The sequence below is a fragment of the Dendropsophus ebraccatus genome, chromosome 3 (assembly GCF_027789765.1).
Source record: "Dendropsophus ebraccatus isolate aDenEbr1 chromosome 3, aDenEbr1.pat, whole genome shotgun sequence".
NCBI classification, from domain to species: domain Eukaryota; kingdom Metazoa; phylum Chordata; class Amphibia; order Anura; family Hylidae; genus Dendropsophus; species Dendropsophus ebraccatus.
This window is the reverse complement of record NC_091456.1, coordinates 2,523,761-2,545,079: the sequence shown is the minus strand read 5'-3', so window position 1 is coordinate 2,545,079 and position 21,319 is coordinate 2,523,761. Positions and strand designations below refer to the sequence as shown.

At 45.2% G+C, this 21,319-nt stretch overlaps 1 protein-coding gene across 1 annotated transcript; it reads right to left on the bottom strand.

Annotated features, from left to right (window-relative positions):
• Positions 1 to 3,379: 3,379 nt before the first annotated feature.
• On the bottom strand, positions 3,380 to 20,418 carry CHSY3 (chondroitin sulfate synthase 3). Its single transcript, XM_069960688.1, has 3 exons — positions 20,345 to 20,418; positions 18,939 to 19,167; positions 3,380 to 7,937 (listed from the first exon to the last, which is right to left on the bottom strand). The coding sequence occupies exons 1-3, from the start codon at positions 20,416 to 20,418 to the stop codon at positions 6,375 to 6,377; spliced, it is 1,866 nt and encodes a 621-aa protein (XP_069816789.1). The 3' UTR covers positions 3,380 to 6,374.
• Between the last annotated feature and the right edge of the window lie 901 nt (positions 20,419 to 21,319).

Here is a 21,319-nt window from a genome sequence, read left to right as displayed (position 1 = left end):
GCCAACACTAGGGTAAAAGCCAACACTAGGGTAACGGCCAACACTAGGGTAACAGCCAACACTACGGTAACGGCCAACACTACGGTAATGGCCAACACTAGGGTAACGGCCAACACTAGGGTAAAGGCCAACACTAGGGTAATGGCCAACACTAGGGTAATGGCCAACACTAGGGTAATGGCCAACACTAGGGTAACAGCCAACACTAGGGTAACAGCCAACACTACGGTAATGGCCAACACTACGGTAATGGCCAACACTAGGGTAACAGCCAACACTAGGGTAATGGCCAACACTAGGGTAATGGCCAACACTAGGGTAATGGCCAACACTAGGGTAAAAGCCAACACTAGGGTAATGGCCAACACTAGGGTAATGGCCAACACTAGGGTAATGGCCAACACTAAGGTAAAGGCTAACACTAGGGTAACAGCTAACACTATAGTAATGGCCAACACTAGGGTAACAGCCAACACTAGGGTAATGGCCAAGATTAGGGTAATGGCCAAGATTAGGGTAATGGCCAACACTAAAGTAATGGCCAACACTATGGTAATGGCCAACACTAGAGTAACGGCCAACACTAGGTTAAAAGTGTTATCATTTGCCTATATGTGTAGAAATCTTCCACATTTTCATAGCTGTCACTTCTTCATGTGTTGGTGAGACATACAATTGTGCGATATAGGATAAAATGATGGTACCATATACCCTGGGCTAAAGAAGGTGACAGGAGGACAAAGTGTTGGCACCAATATTGGTTGGGCGATGTATAATAATTATTTATTGCATTAATATCAGTTTATTCTCATGAGATTACACAGGCGGAGGATTGCCAGTATGTTACTATGCTTTTGTGTTGTTGTTTTTTACAAGACTATTTTATCTTTTTTTGGCCACATACTTTCCCACTAGATCGGATTTGGCTTATTCTCGGATACTGTGGGAAACAGGAAGCGGCTCGGTGTTTTGTGATAATTTGTCGTTTCTTCAGCATTTCATGATAATTTTATAACCATTTTCTTTTAAACGAGACAAAATAAATTCACATCAGCTTAAAATAGCAGCTATTCATTTCTGGACTGAGCACGGCTCCATCTGCTCAATGTCGCTTACGTTGACCGACTATGAGAGGCGTCAGACTGAAGTGGCCAGATGTTCCATGGATGCTACAGTGAGTCCTCCCGCCTGTACAATACGTGTCCGTCATCTGTGGCTGCACACCTGGCCGATGATTATAATAAACCTTATCAGACCCTCCCCTCTTACCGCTGATTGTCATAATAAAATGTGGCGCTCTTCGATGTGGTGAATTATAACATAAAAGTTTACATGATATAAAAGTATACGACACATTTAACAAACAGTAGTCCCATATTATTTAGTGTCTGACTTTCTTCCAATCTTCTATATAATCATTTAAAGGGGTTCAGCGGGTTAGACCAATCTATCCTGCTATGTCCATATTGCACAGGAGACGCTGAGGATGATGGAATGTCTCTTATAGTATGTCTCTTACCTTCATCCTCGGGGCCGTTCCAGTGCAGTTAGTTGTTTGCTCTATGGTGTGGTGAGACCATTAGGAGCACTGCCCACCCCCATAGCACCGATCCATCCCTGGAGGCCCGCCCCTTTCTAATGATAATGAATGGAGCAAGTTGGCCGTGGCCGGATTGTTGCTATGGGGGGGGGGGGGCAGTGCTACTAGTGGCCTCATCGGACTGTGGAGCAAAGGGCTAACTGCACGGGAATGGCGGCGAGGAGGAAGGTAAGAGACATCCCATCATCCTCAGCGTTTCCTGCGCTATAGGGACATATCAGCAGGCTAGATCCGTGTAACGTGCTGACAGGTTCCTATAGGGGGGGCACTGAGGATTAGGGTCATTTTCTTACCATGCTCCTTAGCATGGTTTATTAGATATGTAAATGAGGTGGATTGGGGCACTGGGGGCGGGGCTTTTCAGTGAATATTGGGGCGGCGCTCTATAGTTATGAGCTGAGAGTGACATCATTATAGAGAGCCACCCCAATATTCATTAGAAGAGGAGGGCTGGCTGGGCTGGATCGGTAGCCCCACCCCCTCAGTGCACCAGACCACCTCATTTATATAGCTAATAAACTACTACGTTTATGAAAACGATTCCAAGGATTAATGGAAGAAACGTCTTAGATGCTTCTCACCTGAGGATATTTCCCTTTAATTCTTCAAATCAGGGAGAATCCTTGTCCAATAACCTGTAACTATTACGTCTTTAAGTGGTTGTAAAGGATGAGGAACAGCCCCTTAGCGGTCCACAGATCGTAGCTAGTTTTGCAGTAATGCAAGTGAATGGTGCTGATCTGCAATACCAGACACGGCCTGTGGACAGCTGGGGCGCTGTTTTTTGGAGTAGGCTGTGTAACCTCTCTACATATGATGAAATATAAAAGAAGGAGCACCACTCCTTCATAACAGCTTCACCCCAGATCATAGATGACATAATGCCACAGGATGTGATATTTACTGACGTATGTAGCAAATAATAGGGGGAGGGGCTTACTGAACGATATTTCCAATATCGATATTTTAAGAGTTGTCATCTTCTTGGGCATATTATACCATACAGCCTCTCCGACCATCTACTGTAACAAGGATTCTCTGGATTACACCTGATATTACCCACTTGTTACTGGTTACATCCTTCACCGTTCTTTCAAGTCAATTTCTGGACAAATGGTGGCACTACTGCTTATAGTTACACCAGTGCGGTATATAAGGATGGCTGCTAAATGAGATACATAAGTAACTCTAACTGGGTTTATTGTATATACAGAGAAACCTCGTGATCATCCAAAACCGTATTAAAAGGTGGTCTTCTAGGGAGGTGGTCTTATAGGGCAGTGGTCTTCTAGGGAGGTGGTCTTATAGGGCGGTGGTCTTATAGGGCGGTGGTCTTCTAAGGAGGTGGTCTTCTAGGGAGGTGGTGTTCTAGGGCAGTGGTCTTCTAGGGAGGTGGTCTTCTAGGGAGGTGGTCTTATAGGGCGGTGGTCTTCTAGGGAGGTGGTGTTCTAGGGAGGTGGTCTTCTAGGGAGGTGGTCTTATAGGGCGGTGGTCTTCTAGGGAGGTGGTCTTCTAGGGCGGTGGTCTTCTAGGGAGGTGGTCTTCTAGGGAGGTGGTCTTCTAGGGCGGTGGTCTTCTAGGGTGGTGGTCTTCTAGGGCGGTGGTCTTCTAGGGAGATGGTCTTCTAGGGCGGTGGTCTTATAGGAAGGTGGTCTTCTAGGGCGGTGGTCTTCTAGGGAGGTGGTCTTCTAGGGCGGTGGTCTTCTAGCGAGGTGGTCTTCTAGGGCGGTGGTCTTCTAGGGCGGTGGTCTTCTAGGGCGGTGGTCTTCTAGGGAGGTGGTCTTATAGGGCGGTGGTCTTCTAGGGAGGTGGTATTTAAAGGGAAGGTGTTGCCTACAGTTTCTGTTACAGATTAGAGTCAGATACTAAAACTTCTTCTTTTATTCTAATCTGTTTCTATTTTCTGACTGTAATTTTTATTTATTTCCCGTTTTGTACATTGTTATGGGGGCGGCCATATTGCCTGAGCTGTTCTTAACAGCATTTAGTAACATGCTTTGCAGCAAGACTCATGGACATAGATGACAATAGACTGTCCCCATGAGATGAATGTGAGACATTACTGAGCGTGCTCTGTGACCTGTTAAGAGGTCATTCCACAGGGAGCTGCTATTGTCTCCTCTATCTACTGGTGTCACATGAAGCTCCAATGCTGTACAGATCACTTTACAGCAGCATCCTCTTATCACCACAGGGAGCTGCTATTGTCTCCTCTATCTACTGGTGTCACATGACGCTGCAATGCTGTACGGATCACTTTACTGCAGCCTCCTCTTATCACCACAGACACAACAGGAAGTCTCAGCTTAGTTTTAGCCCCAGTGGTGAGAATGAGAACTGCAAGATATCAGGATTATTATATAATATAGAGAGTAAAATGGAAAATTTGGAAAAATGTCACCAAAATTTCTTATAAAATCTGTTTAACATAAAACCATAATTTACACAATAAGTCATTGTCTGATGAGACTGTCCCTTTAAGTCTGGCACAGGCAATATGGTCTGTATAAGGGATGACCGTCTCAAGAATGAGGTCTTTGGAGAGGTTTTACGGTATTTATATCTTTTCTTGTATAGACGACATCTTAAGGGTCTGAGGTATTTAAAATAAATACCTAAGAAGGAAAATAAAAACAATCCATCAGTACTAACCCATCAGCCTGGCACCTCTCCACCAACAGGTCTGTAGGACCAGACAAACAGAACAGAATGCTCACGAAATGCCTTGTCGGACTAATAAATAAGGATCTCTCTCCTAGCCATGTTTTGCAGCACTTCATATTACGGCTGTTCCTCTGGTGTTCATACTGATGCCCATTGGCCTCGAGCTGAGGAAGCAGAAGCCACACTCTTCATAGGTCTGAACTACCATTAAACGCAGCTAGAATGGTGATTTCTCGCGATTTGTTACTGATTAGGCCGGGTTCACACTACATTTTATGCAAAAAAGGATGAAAACCAGATTAAAAAATGGCTCCATTAGTGGCCTCTGTTTTGTTCCGTATTTCCATTGACTTCCATTATAAAAAGAAAATGTTTTTTTGATCCTTTTTTTAAATAAAAGTCAATGGAAAAACTGATCAAAACTGATGCACACAAATACCTCAGTTTTTTCATCCATTTTCATCTGTTTTTCCTTTTTGAATAAAACAGCTGAAAAAAATGGGATTGCAAAAACGCAGTGTGAACCCGGCCTGATATGCTATGGTGTGCTCTGCTCTCTTTCCTCTACATCCAATGTATGAGACATCACGTCCACTGGGACACCCACGGGTGACAGAACTGTAGTGGCAGTGAACTTTTTTTTTTTTTTTTGGGGGGGGGGGGGGGGGTTCCTTGTCCGGACCCTTTAAGATAATGTCTTAATATAAAAATCTATATATTCAATAAACCCAGCTCCTGATTTCATCTACTCATGTATCTCAAACTAACCTAACAGGATCATAGAAATAAATGACTGGAGTCACATGACATGTGAGTGATTCATATCTGGCGGCTTCTACATCTGGTGATGCCGCTGCCCTTTCCAGATATGCAACAGCCTATGGGATCCTGCTGCGTCCTGTACATTTTACCATGACGGATTGCTGGGTGACGGCTATTTTCTATGTGGTATTGTGGACAGGCATCAGCCAGGAGTCTGCTCGACATACAATCCATTAAGCCGCTGACAGGATCTGAAATCCGTCCTGAGGGAAATGTTATAAAGCACCAAAATATGGAAATTCCCATTTTTACATTCAGTCTATAGAGTGATATACTCCGATACGCTCAGAATTATATTTATCCCACATGTTCTTATATTGCTACACATGATGACTATCTATATGGTAAATGACTCTTATTCTAAATCCTCCATTAATACAATAATTTACATATCTAAATGTAGGGGGAAATTTTTGAAAGAATTTTTTTTGTACGTTCTGAGCAGCGCTGCACCTTCAAATATCCGGCAATTTGTCACATTAATTCTTACAGAACAGGGAAATGAACGGGAATATATTTGTGGTTGGAATCATGTATAAAAAATTGCATATGTCTTGAAAAAGGGAAATATGCTTAAATGTTCTTTGCTTGAAATACTGTTTTTGATACAATCCATCTTCTTGCCAGTCCACCTTAGAACATGGTTTCTAGAATGTTCCGTACTTTGAAGTTCGATGCAATCATATTCCCTGGAGAATAAAGTTTATTATAGGAGGAACACATTCAGAAGTGGACGCATAGTAAGAGATTTTGGACCTTGGTAGCCAGTACCAGCTGTTCACGAAAAGAACCTCCTAATGTAGGTGTAAAAAATAAAGATACAATCATAGTTATCTTTTACATTAAAAATTCTAAAGAGGAACAAAAGTAACGTTTATATATTTAAGTCTTGTTATAAATTATAAAACTCGAGTCTCTTCCCGATGGGAAGAATAATGCACTTCTGTGGTACCTTTGCCAGCAAATATTTGGGTCACATTGAGAAACAAAATAAAAAAAGACACAATCCCGTCCTCATCCCCATTAAACGCTGCCGTCTCGGTTGGATGGTGACGTTTGGATAAGTGTGCTCCTTGAGATCGTGGACTCATTGGCAAATCGTAACTCATTTCCAATAAAAATGGGAATCGTAACCTCATCTTCAGCAGGAAACTAAAATATCTCTAACCGCTACGGTCTTTACCGAGTGTACGGCAAATATCCTTTGGAAGACAGAGGAGTTTGTAGACGATGATGAGCATGTTACAGCGTGAGGTAAACTCCTCTCAATGTCGGAGTAAGTAGAGTGTCAAGAGTGCGTTCGATTATATCCAACACCTAAATGTTTCTCTAACCAAATTTCTGCTAACTGCGAAGCAGATGCAATTGTACTCGCTTTAGAACCTAGGCACATTTTATACTGTTTAGGGTTTAAATTGGGGTCACATTGGACAGGATGAAAAACATGAACGACACCAGTCTCTTGACTTCGAAAAGCCTTGAGTCCAGAAGATATCACTTTAGTAAAGAGGTCCACGTCTTCTAAGCCCCATCCTTGAATGGAGGTGTCAAAGCCACCGATTTTCAGTAGGTCACTTTTATAAATACACGTAATACCATATCCATAGTCTCGCCAAAAGCCAGTTTTTTTTGTGAAGACAAAGTTACTGTCAGCAGGAGGATTTCCGCCATATGTCACTTTGGGATCATACTGACTAAACACAATTGGGTAATACACTTGTTGTCCATGAATCGTGTTATCCCGACACCTTTGCAGAAAGTCTGATGTGAATAACAAGTCTACGTCGCAAAACAGCAATAAAGTGTCATTGTCGAACTGAGCTGAACCTTTATCCAGGCTCAACCCCCTGGAAAATTGTCCGGACATTTTCATTATGGACATGTCTGCCTGCGGGTATTTCCTCTGATATTCTGCCATGAGATCCTGGTGCTTCCCGGAGTCAGAGCTTGTTTCAGAATCAAATGAAATGATGACAAGCTTAACATTTTGCTTTGGGATGAGGCAGACCTTCTCATAGTTCTCCATGAACCTAATGAAGATATCATACCTTCCGGTGAGCGGGACAAGAAAATGTATTTTCTTGTCGCTCTTCTCTTTCATTTCCTTGGTCATATGAAGAGCAGAAAACATTTTTAATGAGTTAGAAAAAAATGAAAAAGACTGCGCGTCACTGTTGATGCTCTGCAGAAAGCTCTGCACGTCCAGCTCTTCGTCTTCTTTAAAAAATGGTTTACTGAATGACTGTTGTAGATACGCGTGACGTCTCACTGGGACGGTCAGCTTTCTGCCTTTATGCCTTTTGTACAACAGCAACAAATCTAATATATATTCTACTCCATACAATGGATGGATCCTACGGTAGCCATACTGGATTTCTTTAAAATCAATTAACCTTCCTCTGGATTTAGAGTTCTCATTGATCATTTCCATTACTTGCATTACTGTGTCATCCAAAGACACCTTGAGAAGGTTATTCAGACTCTGGCATGGCGGAGCATTTGCAGACATTGAATAAATATGTTTTCCTGTAAGAAACTCCCATTCAATTACTTCATTCCTTTCCCGTGGCTGAAATCTATTGAAAGATGGCATCATCCCAAGCTGCTGGTCCAGCTTGTTTATCTCCGTGTTACTAAGTTTGCTCATCAAAACACTTTCCCTATGAAGCTGGATGGTGTGAAAGCGTAATTCCGAAATCTTCCGGCTCAGTATATAATTATGCAGCCTGTACTGGTACGCTGGTCTTTTATTAGGGTGCAGTGTTATAGCCGTATGGATTTTGCTGTTGTGCAGATCCTGTATATATCCTTTTCTGTTGTGTTCATAATTTTCATGGAATAGTTGCTGCATCTGGAAAAAAAAATAGCAAAGAAAAGCTGTAATATTGATATATAGGAACAAAAATATGTTTGTGTTTAGATAATATTTGGATGTAAAAAACAATGGCAACTAAAATAGTTATTTACACGCCATTTATATTAGCAAATTCTAAGATATATTTAGTGATTTAAAAAAAAACTACTAAACAATGAGAAGCAATAATATGTTCAGATATCTGTCTCTCAGGCTGGCTGATAGAACTCCACCACCCCCACCCACCCCCATCACAACCACATAATTACCACCACCACTACCATCATCATCACCACCGCTACCATCATTATCACCACCACCAAAATTACCACCACCATCATCATCACCACCACTACTACCACCATCATCACTACCACCACCAACCCCTGCACCACCACCACCATTCTTTTATTTCGGGAAAGGTTTCCCATGTGGAAAAGAAAAATATGCTTACAAAAGATAAGCGCAACTGGAGCATGCTCAAGTCTAACCATTTGGCTTTTGATTACCAGTGGCTGAAGAAGTTTGAATGCCGCCCTAGGGAGTTCTGGTTCATACAGCCTATGGCATACGGCTGTATCCATTTTTTCCTGGACTCCCTAGAGCTGCATCCAACTTCTTCAGTCACTTCTAATAAAATGCTGAATGATCGGACTGAAGTTGCGCTCATCTGTACGGCTTTTTTCTCAACCGGAACTTGCCTGTGTTCACATCTGCATTGGATGACGCGCTGGAAGCCTCCCTGTCTGGTTCACTTGCATGCGGTGCTACTCATGCCCTAAAAACTCCATAAACTGAACCTAACATAAGTCAATGGGGTTCATCAGGAGCCATTAGTATAATGGATGCAGCATTGATTTATGGTTTCCATTGCGAACTACTACTACTAACTGCACCGGAACGGCATGAGGAGAAAGGTAAGACACACACTATCCTCCTCAGAGTCTCCAGTGCAATAGGGACATATCGGCAGGTTAGATTCCTCTAACCGGCTGATAGTTCCCCTTTAATATCGGGCCGTGTAATAGGGTCATTAGTGTGTCTATGTAATAAAAAAATAAATGTGTTGAACTTACAGTGCTAAAAGCTATACCACCATAATAGCGGAGCCCCTGTACTATACGTATGGCTCATATTGACAGACACTGTACAGAAGTAAATGTGTGACCCCCTCTTACGCGTGACATTGAACACCGGTCACAATCCCCCCTCCACATTATTACACCAGGACTTGGACTCCTGCACGATGCTCCAGTTTGTTTAGCCGCTTGGTTTATACTCTCTCCATTAGGTCCATTAGTTATAGAACAATGGTGGGTAATGGAAGGAGCTGCGGAATATAATCCATGATGTCACGATACAACGTCCCGTAAACTTAACAAATCTCCAGTAAAAACAAATACGCAGAATAGTTTCCGGAGCTCAGAAAGGATTCCGGCTCCTGCTACGTTACTCAATACTTTCCTTCAATCCATATAAGGTGGATAACGGGGGTGAAAAGCCGAAAACCGAGGTAGGAACTTGGCAGAAGCCCCCATGTAAAACCGCAACTGGTTTATAACAACCTTCTTAAGGACATTTAGGCTTCATTGTATTGGCAGACCAACTAAAACATGTACGACACATGGTACCTCTCATATATCCGTCTGTGCTTCCATAACAGAACATTTACGTTTATTCTCTGGTGCAAAGTATCAAAGAGCTTTTCCCAAGCTCCTGAAGCTAGTAGTAACACCTCCTCACTCCCCCTCCCATCCCTGACCCTGCTGTGACTCCTCCCCCTCCCATTACTACTGTAGCACCTCCTCTCCTCCCCCTCTCATCCCTGACCCTGCTGTAACACCTCCTCGCTTCCCCTCTCATCCATGTCTCTGCTGTAACACCTTCTCACTCCCCTCCCATCCCTGACCCTGCTGTAACTCCTCCCCCTCCCATCCCTGCTGTAACACCTCCTCTCCTCCCCCTCCCATCCCTGTTCCTGCTGTAACACCTCCTCACTTCCCCTCCCATCCCTGTCCCTGCTGTAACACCTTCTCACTCCCCCTCCCACCCCTGATGTAACACCTCCTCCCTCCCCCTCCCATCCCTGACCTTGCTGTAACACCTCTTCCCTCCCCCTCTCATCCCTGACCCTGCTGTGACACCTCCTTACTCCCCCTTACATCCCTGACCCTGCTGTAACAACAACTCGTTCATTCATACTATACACTATATACTATTTACTACTATACACTATATACTACTATATACTATATACTCTTATACACTATATACTATATTGGCCTCGTACATGAGCTGTTACAGGTGATGACTCAATTCATATTACACACTATTTACTTTATACTACTATACTTCATATTACATACCATACACTATATACTGTACTATACAATATATACTACTATAAAATATCTACTACTATACACTATATACCATATTGGCCTCGTACAGGAGCGGTTACAGGTGACAACTCGTTAATTTATATTACACACTATATACTATTACACACTATACACTATCTACTACTATACTTTATATACTATATGTGGCTCGTACAGCAACTGTTGCAGGTGACGTTAATTCCTTATGTGATAACAGATACTAGAGAATTGGTGGCGTCTGCGGGTACACAGAGGGATTGTGCCGCCACCTTCTTCTATGTCTGTTGCAGAGAGGAGCTCGATAAACCCTTTAAGAAGAGTGTTATTAATTCCTGTAAAACCCTTTAATATATTGACTTTCATCGGCAGCTCGGAGCCTCTCGTTCCTTTCATGCCCAGAAGATGCAGACTAGAGAACTGCTTACCCAGGATTATTACTGAGAGCCTGAACAAACATGGCCGGGACTGTATATACCTCACACCGCGCCAAAGCGCCAAGCTTCCATCCGAAAGTGACTCAAAGGCATATAAGCTAAATGCAGCAAATGTAAGACGACTACAAGCGATTATAGATTATACCGTCCTCTATTACCATGTAAGAGACGGCTAAGGGGAAAGCAATAGAGGACAAAGAGGGCTATGGCACACACTATATACTATATACTACACACTATACATTATATACTACACAATATACCTTATATTACTATATACTACACACTATACATTATATCACTATATACTACACACTATACACTATATACTACACACTATACATTATATCACTATATACTACACACTATACATTATATACTACACAATATACCTTATATTACTATATACTACACACTATACATTATATCACTATATACCACACACTATACAATATATCACTATATACTACACACTATATATTATATCACTATACACTATACATTATATCACTATATACTACACACTATACATTATATACTACACAATATACCTTATATTACTATATACTACACACTATACATTATATCACTATATACTACACAATATACATTATATCACTATACATTATATCACTATATACTACACACTATATACTACACACTATACATTATATTACTATATACTACACATTATACACTACTATACAGTATACACTATATGCTATACACTGTACACTATATACTACACACTATACAGTGTACAATATATTCTATACACTGTATACTATATGCTATACATTATACACTACATATTACACACTATAAACTATACATTATACACTACATATTATACACTATAAACTACAAACTATACACTAAACACTACACACTATAAATAGTGTACAGAAGTTTGATTTTCCTTTATATTTGTTAATATATTGGTTGAAAGGATCCATGCTGGAGATAGGCCATCACACCACAGCAGGGAGTTACCATAGCAACACCAGCTGCCTCCTCACTGTACTACACCAGCCAGGAGAAAGCTCCAGAAAGAGGGCGGAGCTATTCTAATGAGCTCCCCTCAAGAGGCAGCTGGGACAGGATTTCCTGGTTAGTGGAGTGAGCTGAGGAGATGTCTGTGAGGGGACTACAGCCTGTGAGGAGATGTCTGTGAGGAGATGTCTGTGAGGGGACTACAGCCTGTGAGGAGATGTCTGCGAGGGGACTACAGCCTGTGAGGAGATGTCTGTGAGGGGACTACAGCCTGTGAGGAGATGTCTGTGAGGGGACTACAGCCTGTGAGGAGATGTCTGCGAGGGGACTACAGCCTGTGAGGTGATCTCTGTGAGGAGACTACAGCCTGTGAGGAGATGTCTGTGAGGAGACTACAGCTTGTGAGGAGATGTCTGTGAGGAGACTACAGCATGTGAGGAGATGTCTGTGAGGAGACTACAGCCTGCGAGGAGATGTCTGTGAGGGGACTATAGCCTATGAAGAGATGTCTGTGATGGGACAACAGCCTGTGAGATGTCTGTGAGGAGACTACAGCCTGTGAGGAGATGTCTGTGAGAAGACTACAGCCTGTGGGGAGATGTCTGTGAGAAGACTACAGCCTGTGGGGAGATGTCTGTGAGATGACTACAGCCTGCAAGGAGATGTCTGTGAGGGGACTACAGCCTGCGAGGAGATGTCTGTGAGGAGACTACAGCCTGCGAGGAGATGTCTGTGAGGAGACTACAGCCTGTGAGGAGATGTCTGTGAGGGGACTACAGCCTGTGAGGAGACTATAGCTTGTGAGGAGATGTCTGTGAGAAGACTACAGCCTGTGGGGAGATGTCTGTGAGATGACTACAGCCTGTGAGGAGATGTCTGTGAGAAGACTACAGCCTGTGAGGTGACTACAGCCTGTGAGGAGATGTCTGTGAGGGGACTACAGCCTGTGAGGTGACTACAGCCTGTGAGGAGATGTCTGTGAGAAGACTACAGCCTGTGAGGAGATGTCTGTGAGGAGATTTATTGGAGTCCGTATAACCACTAAATAAAATAGTGTGACCCCTGGGAGTTGTGGAGACAAGGAGCTGATTTTACTAATGAACTTACCAAGAGAGCAAACCTGATCTACTTACTCATTATATATTATATAGTATATTAAACACTACACACTGAAGCAATATGTATATGCTGTGTATGGCCTCTAGGGGTCTCACTACTTATATTGTTCATATTGTTCAACTGTACTGTGATATATCTTGTTGGTTGTTGTTCAGTAGTTACCTCATGTGTAATGGCAGCTAACTGGGGCACTGAATAAAATGGCTGCTACTTACAACACTGAGCCTCTGGATAAAGAACCAACTAACAGAACATGGTGGCAGCCGGGCACAGGACCTCTGAATAGAAAGTCTGCTGTCAGCAAATACAGATTGTGTGAAGCTTCAACTGTACAGAGAATCACAGCAACTGTAAGTACAGATCCCCTCATGTGCTGCACTATGGAGCCCCCATATACTGCACTATGGAGCCCCTCATATACTGCACTATGGAGTCCCCCATATACTGCACTTTGGAGCCCCTCATATACTGCTCTATGGAGCCCCCCATATACTGCACTATGGAGCCCCTCATATACTGCACTATGGAGCCCCCATATACTGCACTATGGAGCCCCCATATACTGCACTATGGAGCCCCTCATATACTGCACTATGGAGCCCCATATACTGCACTATGGAGTCCCCATATACTGCACTATGGAGCCCCTCATATACTGCACTATGAAGCCCCTCATATACTGCACTATAGAGCCCCTCATATACTGCACTATGGAGCCCCTCATATACTGCACTATGGAGTCCCCATATACTGCACTATGCAGTCCCCATATACTGCACTATGGAGTCCCCATATACTGCACTATGGAGCCCCTCATATACTGCACTATGGAGCCCCTCATATACTGCACTATGGAGCCCCTCATATACTGCACTATGGAGTCCCCATATACTGCACTATAGAGCCCCTCATATACTGCACTATGGAGCCCCTCATATACTGCACTATGGAGCCCCTCATATACTGCACTATGGAGCCCCTCATATACTGCACTATGGAGTCCCCATATACTGCACTATGGAGCCCCTCATATACTGCACTATGGAGCCCCTCATATACTGCACTATGGAGCCCCTCATATACTGCTCTATGGAGTCCCCATATACTGCACTATGGAGCCCCTCATATACTGCACTATGGAGTCCCCATATACTGCACTATGGAGCCCCTCATATACTGCACTATGGAGTCCCCATATACTTTACTATGGAGACCCTCATATACTGCACTATGAAGCCCCTCATATACTGCACTATGGAGACTGGCGGGAAACCTCCTCAGAGACTGGATGTCACTTCTTCTAATCTCTCACAGATATGGAGACACTGGAAGGAAGAGTTTACTCTCTATGTGGATCTGACAGTGGCCGAGAGAGATGAACAGAGGAAAGTAAAGCTGTTTTACTACTTAGGGTACGTTCACATGTACCGACTCGCAGTGGAAATCTCGCTGCGAGTTTTGCAGAGAGATCCGCTACTAGTCAAGGTCCTTGCAGGTCCCTGTCAATACATACTGTCAATACGTATGTAATGCAGCCACCCCCTTAACCCTTTCGGCTCCCACTCGGCTCCGGCGCTGACTGTTTACACATTACCTGTCTCCTTGCTTCAAGGGGTCCCGGCGTCCTGCTCTCCCGCCCAGCCAATCATCGTGTTGCCCGGCCGCAGCCACTGATTGGCTGGGCAGGAGAGCAGGACGCCAGGACCCCGTAAAGCAAGGAGAAATGTAATGTATAAACAGACAGCAGGGGAGCTGAGCGGCAGCTGAAGGGGTTAAGGGGGCAGCTGCACTACATACTCGCAGCAGTCTTTCAGACCGCTGCGAGTATGTATTGGCAGGGACCTGCCAGAACCTTGACATGTAGCAGATCTCGCTGCAAAACTTGCAGCGAGATTTGCGCTGTGAGTCGGTACGTGTGAATGTACCCTTAGGGTACTATAAAAACACAACGATCAGCCGATGATCGTTGTCATCGGCTGAATGTTGATATAGGTTCAGACCTATAATTGTCAGCCACCAACTGCGCATCACTACGTGTAACAGCGGTGCGCGGCCGGCGGCTAACGATTTGCAAAAGAAAACATTACCTATCTATGGTCCAGGGCTCCTCCTGCTCCTTTTCTCCCCAGGTCCCGCGCGCTGCAGCTTCACAGCAGCCTGTCTTAGCTGACAGCCGCTCAGCCAATCACAGTCCGGGACCACCGTGGCCAGTGATTGGCTGAGTGGCTTGTCAGCTAAGAGAGACCGCTCTGAAGCTGCAGCGCGCGGGACCCGGGGAGAAGAGGAGCAGGAAGAGCCCTGGACCCGGCATAGGTAATGTATACCAGTTTAGCAAGGGCTGCAAGGACATTGGTAATGATGTCCCTGCAGCCCTTGTTAAACGATTATCGGGCTGTGTAATAGGCCCTGTAAACGAGCGCCGATCTAGACGATTTACATTTATTATCGGGCCCCTATCGGCCCGTCTATTAGTACCCTTAGTTGGGGGAAAAGGCAGAAAAATCGCCCAGACCCTGCTCCCAGACAGCATGGACAGCCTGACACTGACAGCAGAGACAGCCTGGCACTGACAGACATACTGCAGGCATTTGATAAACACTGTGACCTCAAAAAGAATGAGACAGTGGAGAGATACAAGTTATTTTCAAGGAATCAGAAGGCTGGAGAAAGTGTTGACAGATATGTTACAGAGCTTAGGAGACTGGCTGCAACCTGTGGGTTTGGGGACATTAGAGATTCCCTCACCAGAGACAGGGTACTGTGTAGCATCAGGGACTCTCACCTCAGAGACAGGGTACTGTGTAGCATCAGGGACTCTCACCTCAGAGACAGGGTACTGTGAGGCATCAGGGACTCTCACCTCAGAGACAGGTTACTGTGTGGCATCAGGGACTCTCACCTCAGAGACAGGGTACTGTGTGGCATCAGAGACTCTCACCTCAGAGACAGGGTACTGTGTGGCATCAGGGACTCTCACCTCAGAGACAGGGTACTGTGTGGCATCAGGGACTCTCACCTCAGAGACTCTCACCAGAGACAGGGTACTGTGTGGCATCAGAGACTCTCACCTCAGAGACAGGGTACTGTGTGGCATCAGGGACTCTCACCTCAGAGACAGGGTACTGTGTGGCATCAGGGACTCTCACCTCAGAGACAGGGTACTGTGTGGCATCAGGGACTCTCACCTCAGAGACAGGGTACTGTGTGGCATCAGGGACTCTCACCTCAGAGACTCTCACCAGAGACAGGGTACTGTGTGGCATCAGAGACTCTCACCTCAGAGACAGGGTACTGTGTGGCATCAGGGACTCTCACCTCAGAGACAGGGTACTGTGTGGCAACAGAGACTCTCACCTCAGAGACAGGGTACTGTGTGGCATCAGGGACTCTCACCTCAGAGACAGGGTACTGTGTGGCATCAGAGACTCTCACCTCAGAGACAGGGTACTGTGTGGCATCAGAGACTCTCACCTCAGAGACAGGGTACTGTGTGGCATCAGGGACTCTCACCTCAGAGACAGGGTACTGTGTGGCATCAGGGACTCTCACCTCAGAGACAGGGTACTGTGTGGCATCAGGGACTCTCACCTCAGAGACTCTCACCAGAGACAGGGTACTGTGTGGCATCAGAGACTCTCACCTCAGAGACAGGGTACTGTGTGGCATCAGGGACTCTCACCTCAGAGACAGGGTACTGTGTGGCATCAGAGACTCTCACCTCAGAGACAGGGTACTGTGTGGCATCAGGGACTCTCACCTCAGAGACAGGGTACTGTGTGGCATCAGGGACTCTCACCTCAGAGACAGGGGTACTGTGTGGCATCAGGGACTCTCACCTCAGAGACAGGGTACTGTGTGGCATCAGGGACTCTCACCTCAGAGACTCTCACCAGAGACAGGGTACTGTGTGGCATCAGAGACTCTCACCTCAGAGACAGGGTACTGTGTGGCATCAGGGACTCTCACCTCAGAGACAGGGTACTGTGGTGGCATCAGAGACTCTCACCTCAGAGACAGGGTACTGGTGTGGCATCAGGGACTCTCACCTCAGAGGACAGGGTACATGTGTGGCATCAGAGACTCTCACCTCAGAGACAGGGTACTGTGTGGCATCAGAGACTCTCACCTCAGAGACAGGGTACTGTGTGGCATCAGGGACTCTCACCTCAGAGACAGGGTACTGTGTGGCATCAGGACTCTCACCTCAGAGACTCTCACCAGAGACAGGGTACTGTGTGCATCAGAGACTCTCACCTCAGAGACAGGGTACTGTGTGGCATCAGGGACTCTCACCTCAGAGACAGGGTACTGTGTGGCATCAGAGACTCTCACCTCAGAGACAGGGTACTGTGTGGCATCAGGGACTCTCACCTCAGAGACAGGGTAACTGTGTGGCATCAGGGACTCTCACCTCAGAGACAGGGTACTGTGTGGCATCAGGGACTCTCACCTCAGAGACAGGGTACTGTGTGGCATCAGGGACTCTCACCTCAGAGACTCTCACCAGAGACAGGGTACTGTGTGGCATCAGAGACTCTCACCTCAGAGACAGGGTACTGTGTGGCATCAGAGACTCTCACCTCAGAGACAGGGTACTGTGTGGCATCAGGGACTCTCACCTCAGAGACAGGGTACTGTGTGGCATCAGAGACTCTCACCTCAGAGAAAGATTATTGAGGGAGGAAGAACTGACATTAGAGAAATGTGTGCACATCTGCATGGCTGCTGCTGACTAAAGACAATCTGAAGATGATGGAAGGGCCCACTGATACCTCAGTACATGCAGTATCTGTGAAAGTGAAAGCACAGTCCAGGTTCCCTGCAGGCTCAGTCCAGTGCAAATACTGTGGCAAAAGACATGAGAGCGACAAAGAGAAATGTCCAGCATATGGGGAGAGCTGCAGAACTTGTGGCAGGATGAATCACTTCTCAGCTATGTGCAGACCAAAACCAGGCAAACAGCACAGACCAGTGCACAGTGACCCGGGCCACAGACAGTGACAGCACAGACCAGTGCACAGTGACCCGGGCCACAGACAGTGACAGCACAGACCAGTGCACAATGACCCGGGCCACAGACAGTGACAGCACAGACCAGTGCACAGTGACCCGGGCCCACAGACAGTGACAGCACAGACCAGTGCACAGTGACCCGGGCCACAGACAGTGACAGCACAGACCAGTGCACAGTGACCCGGGCCACAGACAGTGACAGCACAGACCAGTGCACAGTGACCCGGGCCACAGACAGTGACAGCACAGACCAGTGCACAGTGACCCGGGCCACAGACAGTGACAGCACAGACCAGTGCACAATGACCCGGGCCACAGACAGTGACAGCACAGACCAGTGCACAGTGACCCGGGCCACAGACAGTGACAGCACAGACCAGTGCACAATGACCCGGGCCACAGACAGTGACAGCACAGACCAGTGCACAGTGACCCGGGCCACAGACAGTGACAGCACAGACCAGTGCACAATGACCCGGGCCACAGACAGTGACAGCACAGACCAGTGCACAGTGACCCGGGCCACAGACAGTGACAGCACAGACCAGTGCACAGTGACCCGGGCCACAGACAGTGACAGCACAGAGGACATTACATGGCTGCAGCTGCAACAGAGAATGTCAATGTAGTAAAACATCCAGTAGCCAATGATGCAAAGCAGCTCTTTGCCACATTTACTGTATGTTGGATGAACAGCCCAGTCTAGAAGTAAACAATGAAAATGCTAAACAAAAGGCAGAATGCAATTTGGATTTTCAGAAAATAAAAGCAGAATATGCTGATTTATTTGAAGGTGATGGTTGCTTGGAAGGTAAATAAAAAATAGAAATCGATCATACAGTACAGCCTACAAGAAGAGGACCTGTAGCTTTAATGCAACCACTTAAAGAGGAACTGCAGGATTTGCATATCAGAGGCATAATAGAACCTGTACAGGAGAGCACAGACTGGATAAGCAGTTTGGTGGTAGTGAAAAAACCATCAGGCAAGTTAAGAATATGTATTGATCCTAAGCCACTGAACAAGGCTCTAAAAAGAAATCATTATCCAATGCCTACAATAGAAGACGTTCTCCCAGATCTCTCAAAGGCGAAACTTTTATTATTATGTGATGTGAAAAATGGGTTCTGGCATGTGGAACTGGATAAAGAGTCCAGTCTATTGACTTCTTCTTCTTCTCCATTTGGACGGTATAAATGGCTGAGGATGCCCATGGGAGTAAGCCCTGCTCCAGAAGTGTTCCAACAAAAATTCATGCAAGCCTTGGAGAAGGGGATGACCTTGAATCTACAAGAAAGGATCACGATCAAATAAGGATACAATTCTTAGGTAGATGTAGAAAAAAAAGGAATCAAACTGAACCTGGAAAAATTCAAACTAAGGCTATGTTCACACTACGTAAAAGTACGGCCGTTGTTGCCAAGTACGGCCGTACTATATGCAGTGTGGAACATTTCCTATATTTCTATGGGATCCCGGCCGGAGGTTATACACATCGTATACGCTCCAGCCGGGATCCCTAGCGGCGCCGCAAATAACTGACATGTCAGTTTTCTGCGGCCGCAATTCAATAAATTGTGGCCGTAGGAAACCCTGTCAGTTCATACAATGAAGCCAGTGGCTCCGGCTGCTTGCTTCATTGTGTGCTGTGGGAGGTTCTGATGCAGGTGCGCGCTGATGCGCCCGCATCAGAACACTACGGCCAGAAAGATCATCCGTCATCGTCATGGAACGGCCGGTCTCATCCATAGTGTGAACATAGCCTAAAAATGACAAAAGTTCCATATATTTGACATCTAACCTCAAATGGTGTTAAAGTGGATCTAGAAAAAGGTGAGGGCAATACAGGACATGCCAACACCTAAATTATCTGTCTAAATTTTGCAAGCAGTTGTCAGACATGTGTGAGCCACTGAGACAGCTAACTCACAAGGACATACTGTGGGAATGGACAGAAAGCCAAGAAACAGCCTTCCAGTCAGTAAAACATGCTATTGCAGACAAAGCAAACCTAAAATATTTTGATCCAGATCAAGCACTGGTAGTACAATGTGATGCCTCAGAAACAGGCCTTGGAGCCACACTAATGCAGGATAAACAGCCAGTCACATATGCAAGCAGAGCTTTAACTCTAACAGAGCAAGGATATGCTCAAATTGAGAAAGAACTACTAACTATAGTATTTGGGTTGGAGAAGTTCCACCAGTACACCTCATCACAAGCCTTTAGAAAGTATTACAAAGAAACCACTACTAAATACCCCAGAAAGACTACAGCGCATGCTTCTAAGGCTTCAGAAATATGATTTTGAAATTTGCTACTGTCCTGGGAAAAACTTACTGATAGCAGATGCCCTAAGCAGAGCGTACTTACCCATCACACAGGAAGAAGAAAAAGACATTGAAAGCATCAATATATGTGAATATCTATCAGTCTCAAAAGACAGGCTGAAACAGATACAGACCTGCACAGAGGAAGATAAAACTCTACAGATCCTAAAGACTCATCTTGAACGGGTGGCCAAAATACAAGCAACATGCTCCAATGGAAGTTTCTCCATTTTTCCACATAAGAGATGAACTGTCTGTGCAACATGGAATAATCTTTAAAGGAGAAAGGGCTGTTATACCAGAAACCCTCAGAAGAGACATAATAGAGAGATTGCACTCTTCCCACTTAGGTGTAGAGGGATGTCTACGTCGGGCACGAAAAAGTGTTTATTGGCCTGGAATGAATGACCACATTAAAAACTGTTTCACAGTGTAAAATATGTGACAAACAACCGAAAGAAACATTACAACCACATGCAATTCCCAATAGGCCATGGTCAAAAATAGGAACAGATCTGTTCACATGGAATGGCAAAGAATATCTGGTAACTGTGGACTATTTACAGGATACAAGGGCAAAGACAGTAATTAAAAAACTCAAGGCCCAATTTGCCAGGTATGGGATCCCTGAGACTGTGTTCTCTGACAATGCTGCTCAATTTACATCGGAAGAGTTCCAAAAATTTAGTGAGAGATGGGAATTGAAACATTAGATGTCATCTCCAGGATATCCCCAATGTAACAGTAAAGCAGGGTCACTTGTGAAAACAGCCAAAAGACTCATGTGGAAAGCAAAACAGGCAGGTACAGATATATACTGGATCACAGGAAAACACCCACACAAGGCCTAGACACCAGTCCAGCACAGCGGCTTATGAGTAGACGTACAAGGTCTCTCCTACCAACTGCAAGTCGATTGCTCAAGCTAAAATTCGTGGCCAAACTGAAGAGGGATCAAGATAGGCAGACGTTCTATTACAATAAATCTGCAAAGGATCTGCCTGATCTCCAGAGAAATGAAAATATACGGATCCAGCCAATAGACAAATATGAAAAACACTGGCAAAAAGCGAAGGTTGTTCAGAAAGTGGGACCACGGTCTTATGAAA